General features: G+C 38.3%; 1 protein-coding gene across 4 annotated transcripts in view; it reads left to right on the top strand.

Moving 5' to 3' along the window:
* SCUBE1 (signal peptide, CUB domain and EGF like domain containing 1) overlaps positions 1-14,867 on the top strand; it is a 212,517-nt gene that overhangs the window by 147,313 nt on the left and 50,337 nt on the right. For all 4 annotated transcript variants that reach the window (XM_021392557.1, XM_021392555.1, XM_021392550.1 and 1 more), the window contains one exon: positions 10,040-10,162. In XM_021392557.1, the coding sequence (XP_021248232.1) occupies positions 10,040-10,162 (123 nt within the window). The remainder of the gene's footprint in view (positions 1-10,039; positions 10,163-14,867) is intronic.

The following is a 14,867-nucleotide window of genomic DNA, read 5'->3' as shown; positions in this document are numbered from 1 at the left end:
AAAATGCCTACTGACAAACAAGTTTCTACCATTTTAGAGTGTTTCTGTGTAAAGAACCACAATACCACATGTCATTTTATCTTAGTAAAGGCAACAGAAGCTCTATGAATCTCAAACTGCTTATGTAATTTAAGGAAATGAACATATTTTCTGGGTGAATGTTGCAGCAGCGAAGAATCTCCCTTCCTAATCCACTGCTTCTGAAAAAACCTGTATGATGAGGAAACTAGAGAGACTTGTGTCAAAGAGGCAACCAAAGGCAGGCAGTCGGTGATTTAGGACTATAAAACAGTGGATGCAGCTGCCTAACTGAAGAAAAAAGAAAAGCAATATTAAACTAGAGGAAAATTAAGACGTTCTCATGAAAACAGTGGTCCTGTTAGGCATTTAAGTACTGGCAAGAATTTCTGAGAACACACGCTTTGTGATGTCTTTGGGAAAAAAAAGACCGTATTAGAGTGCAACCCAGTAAATGCTTCCACAGGGGATTCCTTGACATACAAATCAACCATATGCATGGGCAACACTGTAGAGATAATAAGTAGACCTGTGGTTGGTGAAGGAAGAAGATGCAAAGGAAATTTTATAAGTTTGTTCTGTAGGGAGACAAAAGAAAGGTTAAAAACAAAAAGAAATTTTAAACAACAGAAGCAGTTTTGAAGGACTGATGTCTGAGAAACTCATGAAGCTCAGGATTCAGAAAGGGAAAACGGGTGGAAGAACAATGCCTGAGTTCAGACAAGCTGCTTGTTTTGGAAGAGGTAGAGAAGACAAGGAAGACAAGGAAATTGGACTAGGACGTGAGCTCCCAGGTAGCTACAAAAAAACTTTCAAAATGTCACCCTAAATGTGGAATAAGAAGCAAACATGACAGCCTGTCTGCAATAGCCTCACTGCTGAGGCCACAGCCATCTTTTATGTGTTTATACCGATGTTATCCAGTCTCAAGAAAAAGGACAAATAAGAATAACCCCATATGAGGAAAGTGGTCACAGCATCTGGCAAGCAGATGCAGTTTCTCAGTGAAGAGCTCTGTGTCATGCCCAAAGAGGAGCTGTATTCATCTCTCCTAGTAGGGCTGCCCTGGAAACAACTGTTTCAAGGCTTTGAAAAGACTGAAGGGTGACTCAGAAGGGTGACTGCTTTTCTCCCCCACTTCACTAAAGAAGAGAGGGACTGGGCTGTTGTCACTGCAAAGACAAACCTGGCACATGTCAAGATGACAGTGTGTCTGACAGAGGGAGAGAGAGAGGCATGGAGAGAAGAGGATTGGCAGAGGTGATGGTAAAACCATATGTGTTAGAGGAGATGATGGAGAAAGATACTGTTCACCAAGAGGAAATGTACGGCATTTTGAGGGAAGAGAACATAGAAGATGGTTGGTAATAGCTGGTTACAAGTACTGAGAAGCCTGGAGAAGTGAACATCAGATATTGACCGATGGGTATATATTTCAAGCGGGACCAGCACAGTTAATTTTAGATATGTAGACATAATCTGATCCAGACTTTCTAAGAGAGGTGTGAAGTTCCAGGTCACAGTAAGGAATAATGAAATGATAAACTCATGGGATTAAAAAAATAAGAGGAAATTCAAATTTTAAATAGTAACACAGGTGAAATTTGTCAGAAAGAAGAAAAGAGAATGGAAGGAAAAAAAAATACATGAAATAGAACTGTGGATAACATCTGCCTTCTAGCTGTTGCTGCAAATTTATCTCATCCAGACTGTGTGAAACTTCCACTACCCCTTTCCTTTTTTGGGGGATTGCTTTATTCTTAGGTTGAAGACATTCAATTCATTTGTCTCCTGTAGACTCGTTCTTGACAGACAAATATAATATAACAGATTATCTTCCATTAAAAAATTGCAGGCTTGGGTCAGCTGCCATGTAACTGAGTTTCACTCCTTCCCAAGGGCTCCATCTATCCCCGCAAAATAAATTCATGTATACTAACTTAGGGTTTTTACATGAGTAGGCAATATCCCTGCTCCCTGGAAACTTGCATTTGTTATTTGTCTTTGTGAATCTCCTCTTTGAAAATGCCAAATCCTTTAAATTAATGCTTGGGAGGGTCATATTTTGCATTTCAGTTGTTGAAAAGACCTTGCATTTATTTGACAAATTAAAATTCCCCGAGGATCAGCAACCACAGTTTATTATGTAGAAGTGTGGTGTGTTTTCTTTAATTTGGGGGTCAGGTACTTACATAATCATAGCTACCAGCATTCAAAACTTACAATATTTTTTTCTTTCATTATTACTTTTTCATCATAGAATCACAGAATGGCCTGGGTTGAAAAGGACCATAATGATTATGTGTTACACCTTGTTTTTTATATGGCTAGATCCTGCTCTCGGTATTATATTTGTCTTCCCTGATATAGAACTGATCCCTGGATGGTTGAAGAAGTATCTTCAAAAAGTCTTGGAGGGTTAATGTTGGTCACCAGCCAATTTTCTTTGATTCATTATCAGTTATGAGGGATTTCAATTATCATGAATTAATAGTATTCAGATATCTTTTTCAGGAGGATTAGTGTTATCATAGAAAAACCATAGTTTTAATGGTTTTAGATTTTAGAGAGCCCATCAGTGTCTTCAAGTGTCCTTACCCAAACCAATTTTATTTTTAAATTCTATTTAACTAAATCAAGCACAAGCATAGGATTTTTTAGATGCAGGCTGAGATTCTTGAAAACAGATACACAGCTTTCCTGAGCAAAGAGTAATTCCAAAGGGAAAAATTAAAATAACTAAAAAGTAAATTGAGTTAATATGCCAAGTCCAGAGATTCTTATATCTTTTTCCAGCAGTGTCCAGCTTTCTCACTTGCCTTTGTGCTTTTCCTTGAGATTACATGGAGAGGTTGAATACTGTAAGAGCAAGACACTGTTTTTAATGAGACGTACAACAGATAACGTGCCAAGGGATATTAGCTCAAGCAGTGTTGCCTGATTTTTACCTTGAGAAACCCTGAATTAACTCCTTTACTGTAGCCATTGAGCATAACTTTCACCAATTCATATCGTTCTCTGTCTCAGCTCCTCCTACATAAAACATGTATGCATTAAATGTAGAATTATTATGATAATACTGGCTATGTGAATAGTAAAGGTAAGTATTCAGTCAATATACTTGCACAGTTCTGTACCACCATCTTAAATACAACCTCCAAATGCGCACATGCTTAAGCTGTCATTATTACCAGTTTCACAGTCTAGTGTACTTAACTTCCCAGATGCTTTGTAAAAGAGAGATAATTTCTTGTCCCCAAAACACAATTGCACACTTATTTCTCCCTCTCCAGTGTTTTATAAAAAAACACTTCCATAAGTAAAATCCTACAGTAGGAGGAAAACTACCTTTATTTTCTGGGATCTCTATAGCTTTTTTGTTTCTTTTCCCTTTTTGTGGTTTTTTTTTTTTTTTTTTTGCATTTAGCTCTAGACAGTATTAACTTTATCACTCTATTTCTTTATGTCTCCAGTCCACTTCACATTCTGGTATCACTGTCTTAAGACAACTTGCACTGTTTGGGTTGGTAGCATTGCACTAACATGTTTTAAGTTTAAAAAAGTATTCAGTGTTCAGCAAAATTTTTAAATGAAAATCCTTTCTTTTCTTGATAGATTTAGTAAATCCCTTCCCTTTCACAAATGAGAAATCATGGCCTAAACTGTTCTGACAGCATTTCTAAGTTTTTCACTTTCAAAGCTTTTTGTGTTTTATAAATCTAATTAACTGTAATAAGAAAATAATGGGACATAATGTTTGTTTTACAAGGTGATTGATCTCTTGGCAGCCTGGCAGACTCTTTTATTGATTGGTTGGTGGATAATGTCAGAGTGGATATGTCCTGGAGCAGAATAGCTGACACCTAAATCCATATGTGACAGATTACCATCTGTGTTGGAAGACAGGTTTCTTTGTGAAATTGCAAAGATAACAGGTGAAAATGGAGAAAGTGACATGAGGGAAATGTGTTGAAACCTGCCTCAACCCTCCCATGCTATAAGAGCATTTACACAAAGCTCTCCATTTTGTGAGCAGCGTGTTTTCAGGATGAGGGAGATTAAATTTTAATTACACTCATTCCTGTCTGCCCAGTCTAGTTTTAGTTCTGTTAATTAGGAAAATGCCTTGCCCCACAACCTAACCATAAAGCTAATTAAATAGATAACCTTCATTTGCTACTTAGTGGAACTTTGGTTCAGTAATGATTATCATACATTACAGTTAATTAGCACCGTGGGAGGGAAAATGAGGATGTCACTGAAGTGCAAAACTCAAATTAGAGGTGCTATAATATATGCCTTATTTCATTTTATTGCTATCTGATGCAAGGAAGTCACGCACTACCCTACCCGTCTCAATTTCACATTTGTTAAAGGAGAAATAATTAAACTTATATCTCCTGCAGAAGTGTTTGTAGGTTTTGTGCAATAAAGCTGATAAGATCCCGGCCTTTGAAATCCTCAAATAAAAGATACTGTATAAATAGAATTATTCCTCTCTGAAATATGCAAAGCATGTTAGAGGCAGTGAATTCTATTCAGAGAGCACAATCACAGGTAGAGTGATGGAACAGCACATGTACTTCTTAAAGTGGAGTGTGCCTGTACGGTTCTACACATATTCACAAAATCTTCCAGGATAAAATGGTACCAATACATGGTGCTGTATCAAAACACTCAAAAGCACAGGCTAAAAGGGAAAAACGTCTGTAATTCGACAGTACTTTTTACAGTAAATGACTATTTTCATAATGCTTTGTTCAATTAAAATAATTCATTTTAAAGTATTTGTCCTGAAAATATCAAGTGATAATTACCAATGCCCCATTACACAGATGAAATAAAGTAGGGAGGTGTTAAAACTTGCCCAGACTGCTAGATAAACCCATTATAAAACTGGACTAGGACTTCTAATTCCCTGTAATCTACCAGACGGCATTTACATTTAGATTTTCTTGCAGTGGCACCACTTCTCTGTGCTCACATCCACTATTTGGTCTCTGTAAACATTCAGCAAGTGTTGATGAATGTCAGTGGGTGTCATTTTTTTTCCGCTTGGAGGAATTCGGTGACACACCATTGCATCATACGCGCTTCCATGTCAGACGCCATTTTGTCAGACTGCCCCTTTGCTGCTATTTGTTGCACAACAAGAAAATGTAATGGAATATTGGCGCAAAGGTTCAACCTCTACTGCCATACCACCACCATCTGCCTCTGTTGTCAGTGGGACAATATAACGAAATAGGAGGCATTACTTTTGGAGCCACCCTTGTAGTATGGAAAATGTTATTTAGCACAATGAGAGTGTCGGTTATGTTTATGTTAAGTCCAAGTTTCTTAATATATTAGAAGCTATACTGAAAAAATAAGAGGCAAATTAAAACAACTGTAACCTGCATTAGTAGCATTGGTAACATTTATGATGTAGAGCAACATATGCTTTGTGCAAGTCTGTCCTGTTTATCATACTAAGTATGATAAGCCTTGTTGGATTGTGCACTGGGATGGGATTCACGTTTGGATGAGTAAATTTGTTTTTCTGTGTGTCTATTTCCCCAGCTCTGACAAGGTTAAAGAGTTTTGTGGCCTGTTTTATAAAGTACTTTGTGGCCTGCATGCATCAGGGAACTAATACCTGTGTCAACAAGACAACAATAGTTATAACGGTTAGGGAACAGTGGTGATTTTTAGAAGCATGAGAAAAGAGAAAGGAAGAAAGAAAAGCAGAGGAAAATGAAATGAGTGGGAATAAAAAGCTAAGAATTGGCAGACTAGCCCACTTTACAGGAAACATGCCTACCGATATCCCCTGAATGTTGATAATAGTGTCATTAATCCTAACATGCTGTCTTTAGCAAAAACAAGAAGGGCATGACATTTCTGTAATTATTTTTGGTTGATCTTGGAGTATATTATTTTCCTGGAGATAGGTAGCATTTTAATACTGCAAAGGATTAGACAGACAGAATCAGTTCAAATATTTGTCCAGCCATTGAAAGGATAAGTCTAACTTCCGCCTGAGATGAGGCTTTGGAAATCTCCATATCCATCATTGTTCAAGAGCTAAGCGAAGATTGCATGTTGATTACCCTTTCAGTTGTATTTAAGCAGCTTATGTGGAAAGTTAAATTCTAAGTTACTTAAAATCACTACTTTTTAATTTGTTCTCTGACTTGTCTGCAGCAAGGCAAAGCTTTCTGAGTTTATAGCACATACACACGCAAGCATGCACACACATCTGGATCAGAATTAGGGCCTTCTAAATATGAATCATGCTGAGCAGAGCTTGAAAAGGTGCAAGTAAAACAGGAACAGTCATTCCCATCAATCTTCACAAGGACATGTGGAAAAAAAACAGACTTCTGTGGTTTGTCATTGGTCTGTTATTGGTCTGTGTCCCATTTACACAGGGGACGTCATTTGGTGTTTATAGCAGATCAGTAGCTTGTATGAGCAAAGTATCGTTTAACAATATCGCTTATTGCTCTTGCTACATAAGAGAAGTCCTTTTGGACTTCATTGCTAATGCACTGACAGCCCATCAGACCTCCTGGTCCAAAATGGCCAGCATGTTGTGTGAACAGTGATTATCAGAGCATTTTACATATCACCCTTGTGGAGAAATACAGCTCTTTATAAACATTTGTACTTCTGGGGATACAGGGGGAACAGAGCACTGTGGAAATTTTGAGCCATTTTTATGCAACTTGCATTATCAATTGAAAAGGAGGCACTTCAGAGGTATTTTCGAAGACAACAGTTTTATACCTTCTACAGACAGTCCCAATAATAGTATATAATACAGGGAGATTTGACTTAAGTAATTTCAAATCTGGTAGAGACACCATGATGGGTTTCCACTGTGTTTTTCTTTCCCTGTGTGGTAGGCAGACATGCCATGGAAGCATACTCTCTGTGAAGTTCACAGGAGCCACTTGACAAAGGTGGGTACCAGCCGGTTTAAAGATAAATGGGGCCCCCTTCTCACACAGTGGAATAATTTATTTTCACATGGCTCATAACACATATTATTTATAGCTATGGAAAGAAAAATAGTGGGGATATAGGCTTGGTGCAGTTTCTGTGAACCAGTTAGACATGATATGGTTGGATACTGCTCTCTTTCAAGTGAAATGCAGCAATGTACTGCTCTCCATAGAGTGAAATAATTTTTACATGCCTTGTCAGTCTCGCTATGACCATGGAAAGAAATACAGTGTAAGCAGAGACACTGGCGTTATTTATGTTATTTAGAATGTTTTTGCAGCTAACAGTTTTGACCTTTATTCTGTTTTGATGGTCCTGGTTTCAAAAGGCCACGTCATGTCATCCAGCTAGAAGAAATGAATAAATACTTTCTTTTCCTGTGGACTCTCCCAGGTTTCGCCTAGATCCTGGTTCAGGATTACTCCAAAGAATTGCTGGTGTAATACTGATATGCTGCATTGTTAGTGGAATTGAAATGGATTAACAGCTTCAAATCTACCCTCTGAGGCCAGGAAGGTTTCATTTTTGTCCCTTATGGACTGCAGAGACCCTGAAAAGAAAGTTAGTGAGACCGTAGTCTGGAATGTAACGTGAAGTCCAGGGGCTATCATTTAAAACATCAGTCCTTCAGAATGATGTTTGACAGGCTGCAAGTAATTTCTGCTTCATAGCCCAGAGGTCATGTTGTTCTTATCAAGGGTAAAAGAGACCTTCTTCATGACAGATGACTACTCTGTGTGTTTATGATGCACAATATTATTAGTAATTTTAATTTACAGTTCCATTTGTCCAAAAGTTTTGTCATGGCAAAGTACACCTGTGCTGTGAAAAACGATGGAGCAGTTGTAGTAATCCATCATAAGAAGTGTACCACAGACCCAGTTAACAGATGTTGGAGCTAGGAGGAATCACTCACAAGAATGGAAATGGCTGGGGAACTGGGCCAACAAGTCTTGTGTTTTCACCATTGATCTGTACCTGTGCTAGTAATCATGGCTGAAACCAGATGGGTTGCTGCCTACAGTCTCATGCTGTTACGTAGGGCAGCCTGCAGTGTAATCTTCACTGGGTCAGGTTGGGAGCCTAAGGTTATCTGTCCTTGGCTACTCTGTTTCAGTCACCAGAACTTGACGATCACAGACAAGAAATAAGACTCCTGCTATCAGGAGGACTCTGAGGACTCTGTTACCTGAGACAGAGATTGCATTTGGGCAAAGCACTCAAGGCTTGATACCACCACAGCTGCTATCTATCATTTTACTGTCATGCTTTTACTGGGATTGAATGCAAAGTCCACTCCTCTGCAGAATCAGATATAAAACTTATAAGCAGTAGTATTAGTTCTGATGTCTCGTTTCCCTTTTCCACACGTCCAGCTCATGAGCAAATTTTTGTAATTATATATGCCATTCTTGCTCACTGAAGTAGTACACCCTCCTGAATGAATTTCTGTCAGTATCCATGCAGCAAATCACCATTTAGGAAAGTGAGCTGAATTTGCTTCTGAGCTATTAAAATTTCTAGATTAACATCCTCACACCTCTTGCAGACATTTTGCTGCTTTTTGTATTCCACGTGCAGAAATGTGGTAAGACTCTTACTAGTCTCCAATGTGTGTAATCGTGTTTTCAAAAATGAGTGAATAATGGACCCTCAAACTCATCTTAAATTCAAATCATTATAAAGGCCCCCTTCATTCACCAGCATCGTGCTATACTTGATAAATTTCCATCTCCACATTTTAGTTCCTACCTTTATATTTTGCAAGAGTTACTTTTTAAATGATCGGCTGTTACTTCAAAGTTTCAGAGCTTATAGTAAGAGACTTTTCAATAGCAAAGATCACATTCCACTTATTTTTCTGAATGATCTCATTTTCTCTTCCAGAAGTACGCAACCAAGGCTCTGACGTATTGCTTCTCCATTTGTATCTCTAAAAAAGCCTGTATTTTATGCAGTATTATTCTCCTGAAAGAGTAGTAGTTTGTTTTGTTTTTTTTTCAAAAAACGTGCATCCACAGTTTTGTAAGCAAGGGAGGATGGAAATGTGCCCTGCATTTCAAATGAGGTTCTGTGACCTATCGTATTCATGTTACACAAGCGTTTATGGACTGGTCATTCCAGATTTTCAAAACTTTTGTGAGAAGTTATAAGGTATAGGAGGTGCATTCGCCAGTCAGAAATTCAGAACAGAGGTCTCATCAAGATTGTGGATGCCCCGTCCCTGGAGGTGTTCAAGACCAGGTTGGATGGGGCCCTGGGCAGCCTGGTCTAGTATTAGATGTGGAGGTTGGCGGCCCTGCCTGTGGCAGGGGAGTTGAAGCTTGATGATCCTTGAGATCCCTTCCAAGCCAAGCCATTCCATTATTCTATAATTCTATATATACATGGTTTACAAATAAAAGAAATAGATGCTCTGCCTTGAGGACAATTAAAAAACAATACCTCACATGCATTCACAGTTGCTCTGCAATAACACCAAATCAGAGAGGTCAGACACATGAAAATGGCTGTTCAATGACATTCTCTTCATAGTGAACAAACTAGCATACAGTGGTAACCGTGAACCAAATATACCCTTTCATTTCTTTATATAGTAATAATGGGAGTATTTTGTGATAAATCAAATGTGTTTTACTTTGTTGTTATTTCATTTTTTCAAGTATTCTCATGTTTTGAGAGTTTCTAGGTTAGGTGAAAGATTCGTGTTTTACACGAGCTGAAGTATTCTGTTAGGTAGATCACTACATCTACAAAGAAACTTCCATGAATTGTTTTTAGCATCAGAGTACTTCAGTTTGGTCATTTGCTTTTTCCACTGCTGAGAGAAATACTTCTGTCTCCAGAACAATTCAGCAATAGCTCTTTTGTAAGCCTTCCCAGAAAGGTTTGGGAAGGGATGCATCTGATGAACCTGTTTCCTAACAGGGACAGCAGCCTTCTTGGGAATCTGAGTAAACTCTTGTACTCCTGCCCTAAAATACTCTATTTACAATCATGAACTAAATTTTTGCCCCTTCATTCCTTGCAGATATTGATGAGTGCTTGGTAAACAATGGTGGCTGTGACCATTTCTGCCGAAACACGGTTGGCAGCTTTGAATGCAGCTGTCAGAAAGGCTATAAACTGCTCACAGATGAACGGACCTGCCAAGGTAATACATCATTTATTTTACTCTTTATATAATGAAGTTGTTAATTTCAATTGATGACTTTTTTCTTCCAAGGTAAAGGGAAGCATAATTAAGTATTTTGTATTAAAGATCTTAATCATACTGTCATAGGAAGTAAAGTTAGAAAATACCTACCAGATTTCCATGTTCTGAAGTTGTTTTAGAATATTTTTGGAAATTTCATCGTTTTCAGTGTCGTGCTGAAGCAGGAAAATCCCTGCGATGTATCGGAATTAGCACAGGCAAAGAGTCTTATGTTCATGTCCTCTAATTTGCTGTGATCTCTGTGGGACAGAAGTATACCTTATTTACAGTGAATTCATTTGGAGTAACTTACTGGAATAGAGCATTTGCAACAGTTAAAGTGAAAAAAATAGTTTAATTTGTGAGCTCGCTTTTTCCCAATGGAATTAGTTTATGGAGCAATAATAAAAGGAATTTTGTGAGAATCCAAATGAAGTATGATTTGTGTAATGTTTGTTGTGTGCCTCATGATTTGTTACCTAGGTCATATGATATTATAAATTCTATGACTAATTAGGTGCATAACTATTTTAAACGTGAGAATTCTGTAGCTTTATTCTGCAGAAGCTTCCTCAAAAAGAGAAGAAAGATGAGCATGCACCATTTGAGAGAGAAAGGGAAGAAGAAAATATCCATGGAAATTTTTATACAGGGATTGCCTTTTTATTCATACATGATTATTTGCATGGGTTTTGAACAGTTACGAAGTCCAAAACAGCAGTACTTTAAAGCTTCTTTGTTCATCAACAAAGGAGAAAAAAGATGTCTGAAGATCTATACGTCCTTCCAAAGATTTTCCACTGCATGTCATTGGTACTTCTGTTACCTAAGAAGCCTCCTGTACAGTGAGTGTCTCACTGGGAAGTCAGTGCAAGGGGAAGTCAGTGCAAGGTTACTTTCATGCTAGGACAGGATGGGAGAAGCTCAGATTGGCACAGTTAGTTCCACATGTTTAAGCAGAAATAATGTCGACTCACATCAGAAAGGTATGAGTTGTCAAGTTTTGATACACCTGCTAAAAATAGAGACAAAATGTTAAAAAGAAATATTCCTTTCATGATATCTCTAGAGATAGTTATGAATACTTTCTGTTCCTTGAGTTTCATGTGTTATAACAGGCTCTCACTGTCATATCAGTCCGAGGTTTTGCCACTGAAGTCATTCTAAGTACAACAAGGAAGAACTCAAGACCTGCATTCTTGTTAGGCTAGTACAAAATGTATTTGTTCATGATGCAAAGTCTTAGTAACAGACTTTGAAATCTGTCTATAAATAATCAGGTACCTGTGATAACGAGAAACTAGAATCAGTTCTGTAAACCGTGTTCATGAGAGTTTTGTCTTAGTGTGCTTGGGATGCTGAATGAGTGAGTTGCTGGTGTCTGTACATACCATGCAATGATTGAAGCAGTAGCTCGTCTTCTTCTCACCCTCATGGTCAGACAAGAATTGTTGGCTTGGAAATACAAACATCAGCTGGCCATCCTACTTTTTCCATGGTCAGTGGGCAAGGGTGGGCACTCTGCCTCTACAGGGTAGTTTGACTGGCCTGTCAACTGTAGCTTATCTGTTGCCCACACAGCTTGATTAATGCAGGCTCAGAGAATTCTTAGGATGGAGAATTTGCTTTGCTCCCAAAAATGCAGGTCCTTCAAAGTGTGCAGTGGGGAGGACAGAGTTATTTCCTGTTTGAAGTCTGAGGTATTTGGGCCCCAGAGACTGATTACAGCAGCTGTGGTACGGTGCCAGCTTTGTTGAGGGAGCACTCCTCAATAATTTAGTTCCTGTCTGGTGCTTAAGGTGGTAATAGGTGATTCAGGCAGTCAGAAGGCCTGCTAATAAAGAAGGAAGGAAAGTGAATTTATAGATCAACAATGATGTATGAACCACCTGTACTTTGTTGCTCCTCTGCAAATAGAATATAGTTATTGGAAGTGTTTATAGATATTAATGTCAGGTCTGACAGAAAAATGTGGTTTGGGGTTAGTGACTCTGCTGGCATATAAATCATCCATAGGTTACTTTGGTTAACAACCATTCAATATTGACCACAGAACATTACTGAGAGATTCAGAAAAAATATTTTGGCTATATCAGCCTTTTCAATGTGCAAGTCTAAAAGCTTTAATTTGACTCTATAAAAGATGCTCTTACTTGTGTTAGATCTGTTGTTTTGATTTGTAATAATTATGACTTACAATTTCACTGTCAACATTGCCTTTCTCCTCTGCTTTCCATTTTAAAACTGAAGATTATTGTCAGTTTCAAATCAGTGTGTTTACAAATACTAATTTAGGACCTTGGAATTGTATGTTGTTTGGTTCTAAGCCCTATTTAGTTCAGATGGCCTTCCTAGTGTATAGGGTGTTAATCTCCAAATGAGTCCATCATTCACATCCGGGAACAGATTCTGCTAATTTTAGGTAGAATGCCCATGGAAACAATTGGTAAGCTTGCCCTTTTAAGATCTGCAGAATCTCTGGCTAAGTCTGTGTTCGTGTTTGATTCACAGGAAAGAGTCTGTAAAGAAAAACAGCCATAGAGATACAGTTGGTGTTAGCAACATTTTTCAAACTGTTAAAAATACAAATAAGCTTTTGCTATATAACTTTCTTCTTGTGATTATTAACTTCAGCATAAGACAATTTGCAGTGTTTCAGTTAAAAAGTATCATCAGAATCACTGTGAAATGCTGAGGTTCTCCCACCTCACCTCATTTCATTGATGTCTTTTCGTTGCAGATCTTTGTAGACTCATTGCAGAGCTAAAGAGCCAACTTTAAGGTTGCAGGGAGATTGTATCAAAGTCTCAGACTTTGTTCTGGCTGTTTGCTTAGCTCCCACACCATTGTGCCAAGTGCCTTCCACACATTCATTGTCTCTGTGAAGTGGAAAATATTTCTCTCTCAGTTTCTCAAGTCAGAAGGGTGAAGCCCAGTATAGTAGCTTGCATCAGATCACATCTATGAATGCCTTGACAGTGTGGAGAATAAACTTCAAGTTTTTGTGAATCTATCCTCTTTCTTCATTACAAGACAAAAGAAAAATAGTCCTATGTTTGTGCTCATACTCTGCAATGAAAAGTCATCGTTTTTCAGGAAATCTGAAGCTTGCTGATTGCTTGGTGCCACTGGCTAGCCAACCCACATGGAGAGTGCTTGTGTAAGCAGTCCTTGCATTTGTAAAGGGCATTAAAATGTTCTGCATTTGTCTGTTTACAGCTAAACCATTTTTAGCCTTGGTTGCAAAGAAAACTTTTGTCAATCACAGATTACTTCTGCTAGGGAGTGGTTCTCACGCTGAGGCTCCTTGTTAGACAACGAGAATGTAGGGGGTTTCTCTTCCTTTCCCCTCCCCTGCATTCCAACCATTTAAAAGGAAACTTATTTGTAACCCAGAAGGTAAAGAATCCACACTGCCTTGCCAGTGATATTGTGGAGGCCAATACAGCTTTCCCAGAGTCTCTCTTTTCATGCAAACTTAAAAATAGATTTTTTTTCACCTTTGCTGTCAAAATCACTGTTTGGCAATATCAAATACATCTGCCATATGTTAGTTTAACAGATCCCTTCAGCCTAAAGTATTGTAAATTCATTAGTACAGGAAGAAATCATTGGATCTGTTCATATAAACCTTGCAAAAGAGACCTGCAACTTCTTTGAGTATATTATACAAATAACTTAGCTATATTTATAGCACGGACATCTTGTATTTTTAACCTTTGTGGTAATTAACAACAGGACAACAAGTCAGATTAGTTTTAGAAGCACATCAGCAACAAAACAAGCAAGACTATTTAAAGCTACAATGAATGTGTATAAGTGCAGACATAATTGCCTTAATCCTCAGCCAATATGAGTTTTAAAGCCAGTTAACTTAATTGCTTATTGTTTGTGTTTGTTGTGCAGTGATCTTGAAAAAAAAATTGTACAATAAGCACTCTCTGCTCCACTCAAGTTCAAGCTTCATTAAACACCCAGAAAAATGTGTGAAATTCTATCATAAATAATTTTCTCTTCCTGCTGTAGGAATTGCCTTTTGCAAGGGAAGACAAGGAAAGACAGCAAACACATTTGTCGTAACTCTCCAGGGAGTGGTACAGTTGAAAAGATGAGTTGCATTCAGAAAATAGTGCTTTTAATGGGGACATGCAGTGAACAACATGTAAGACTCTGGGCTGCTAAATCTACACTCTCGTCTTCTGCCCCTCTCCACCTCTGCCAAATCCTTGCACACTGAGGAGTTTAACCTTCTGCAGGAAGCAGTTCAGTGCCTCAAAAGTGGGCTTAAGTGGGGCTCAATTGCTAGATCTCACAGACATGGTGTTCAGCCTTAATGAAGGCTGCCCAAGTAGCTATTTCACCAACCATTTCAGTTGATACAGCCACTGTAAAAGGAGATGATTGTCCTCCAGGCAAAAGTACCCCTCTAGCATGTGGAATACCTGCATAGGTTCTCTGGTATTTTTGAAGCTTCTTCAGAGCTATGTGTTCATACACACCAGATGACAGCATTTTTTGCTTCGACATATTCCTGTTTGACTGTTGATTATTCTGTAGTACTCTCCTACCAGATTTTAAACAAATGCAATTACTATTTTGCAACCAGGCACTGGAGCACAGGCCCTTCTAGTCTGCTTTTGGTAGTGTTAGTGTCTGTCAAAAG

This window comes from Numida meleagris, chromosome 1, assembly GCF_002078875.1.
Source record: "Numida meleagris isolate 19003 breed g44 Domestic line chromosome 1, NumMel1.0, whole genome shotgun sequence".
NCBI lineage: Eukaryota > Metazoa > Chordata > Aves > Galliformes > Numididae > Numida > Numida meleagris.
The sequence above is the reverse complement of the archived record's forward strand: the minus strand, read 5'-3'. Positions and strand labels throughout refer to the sequence as shown.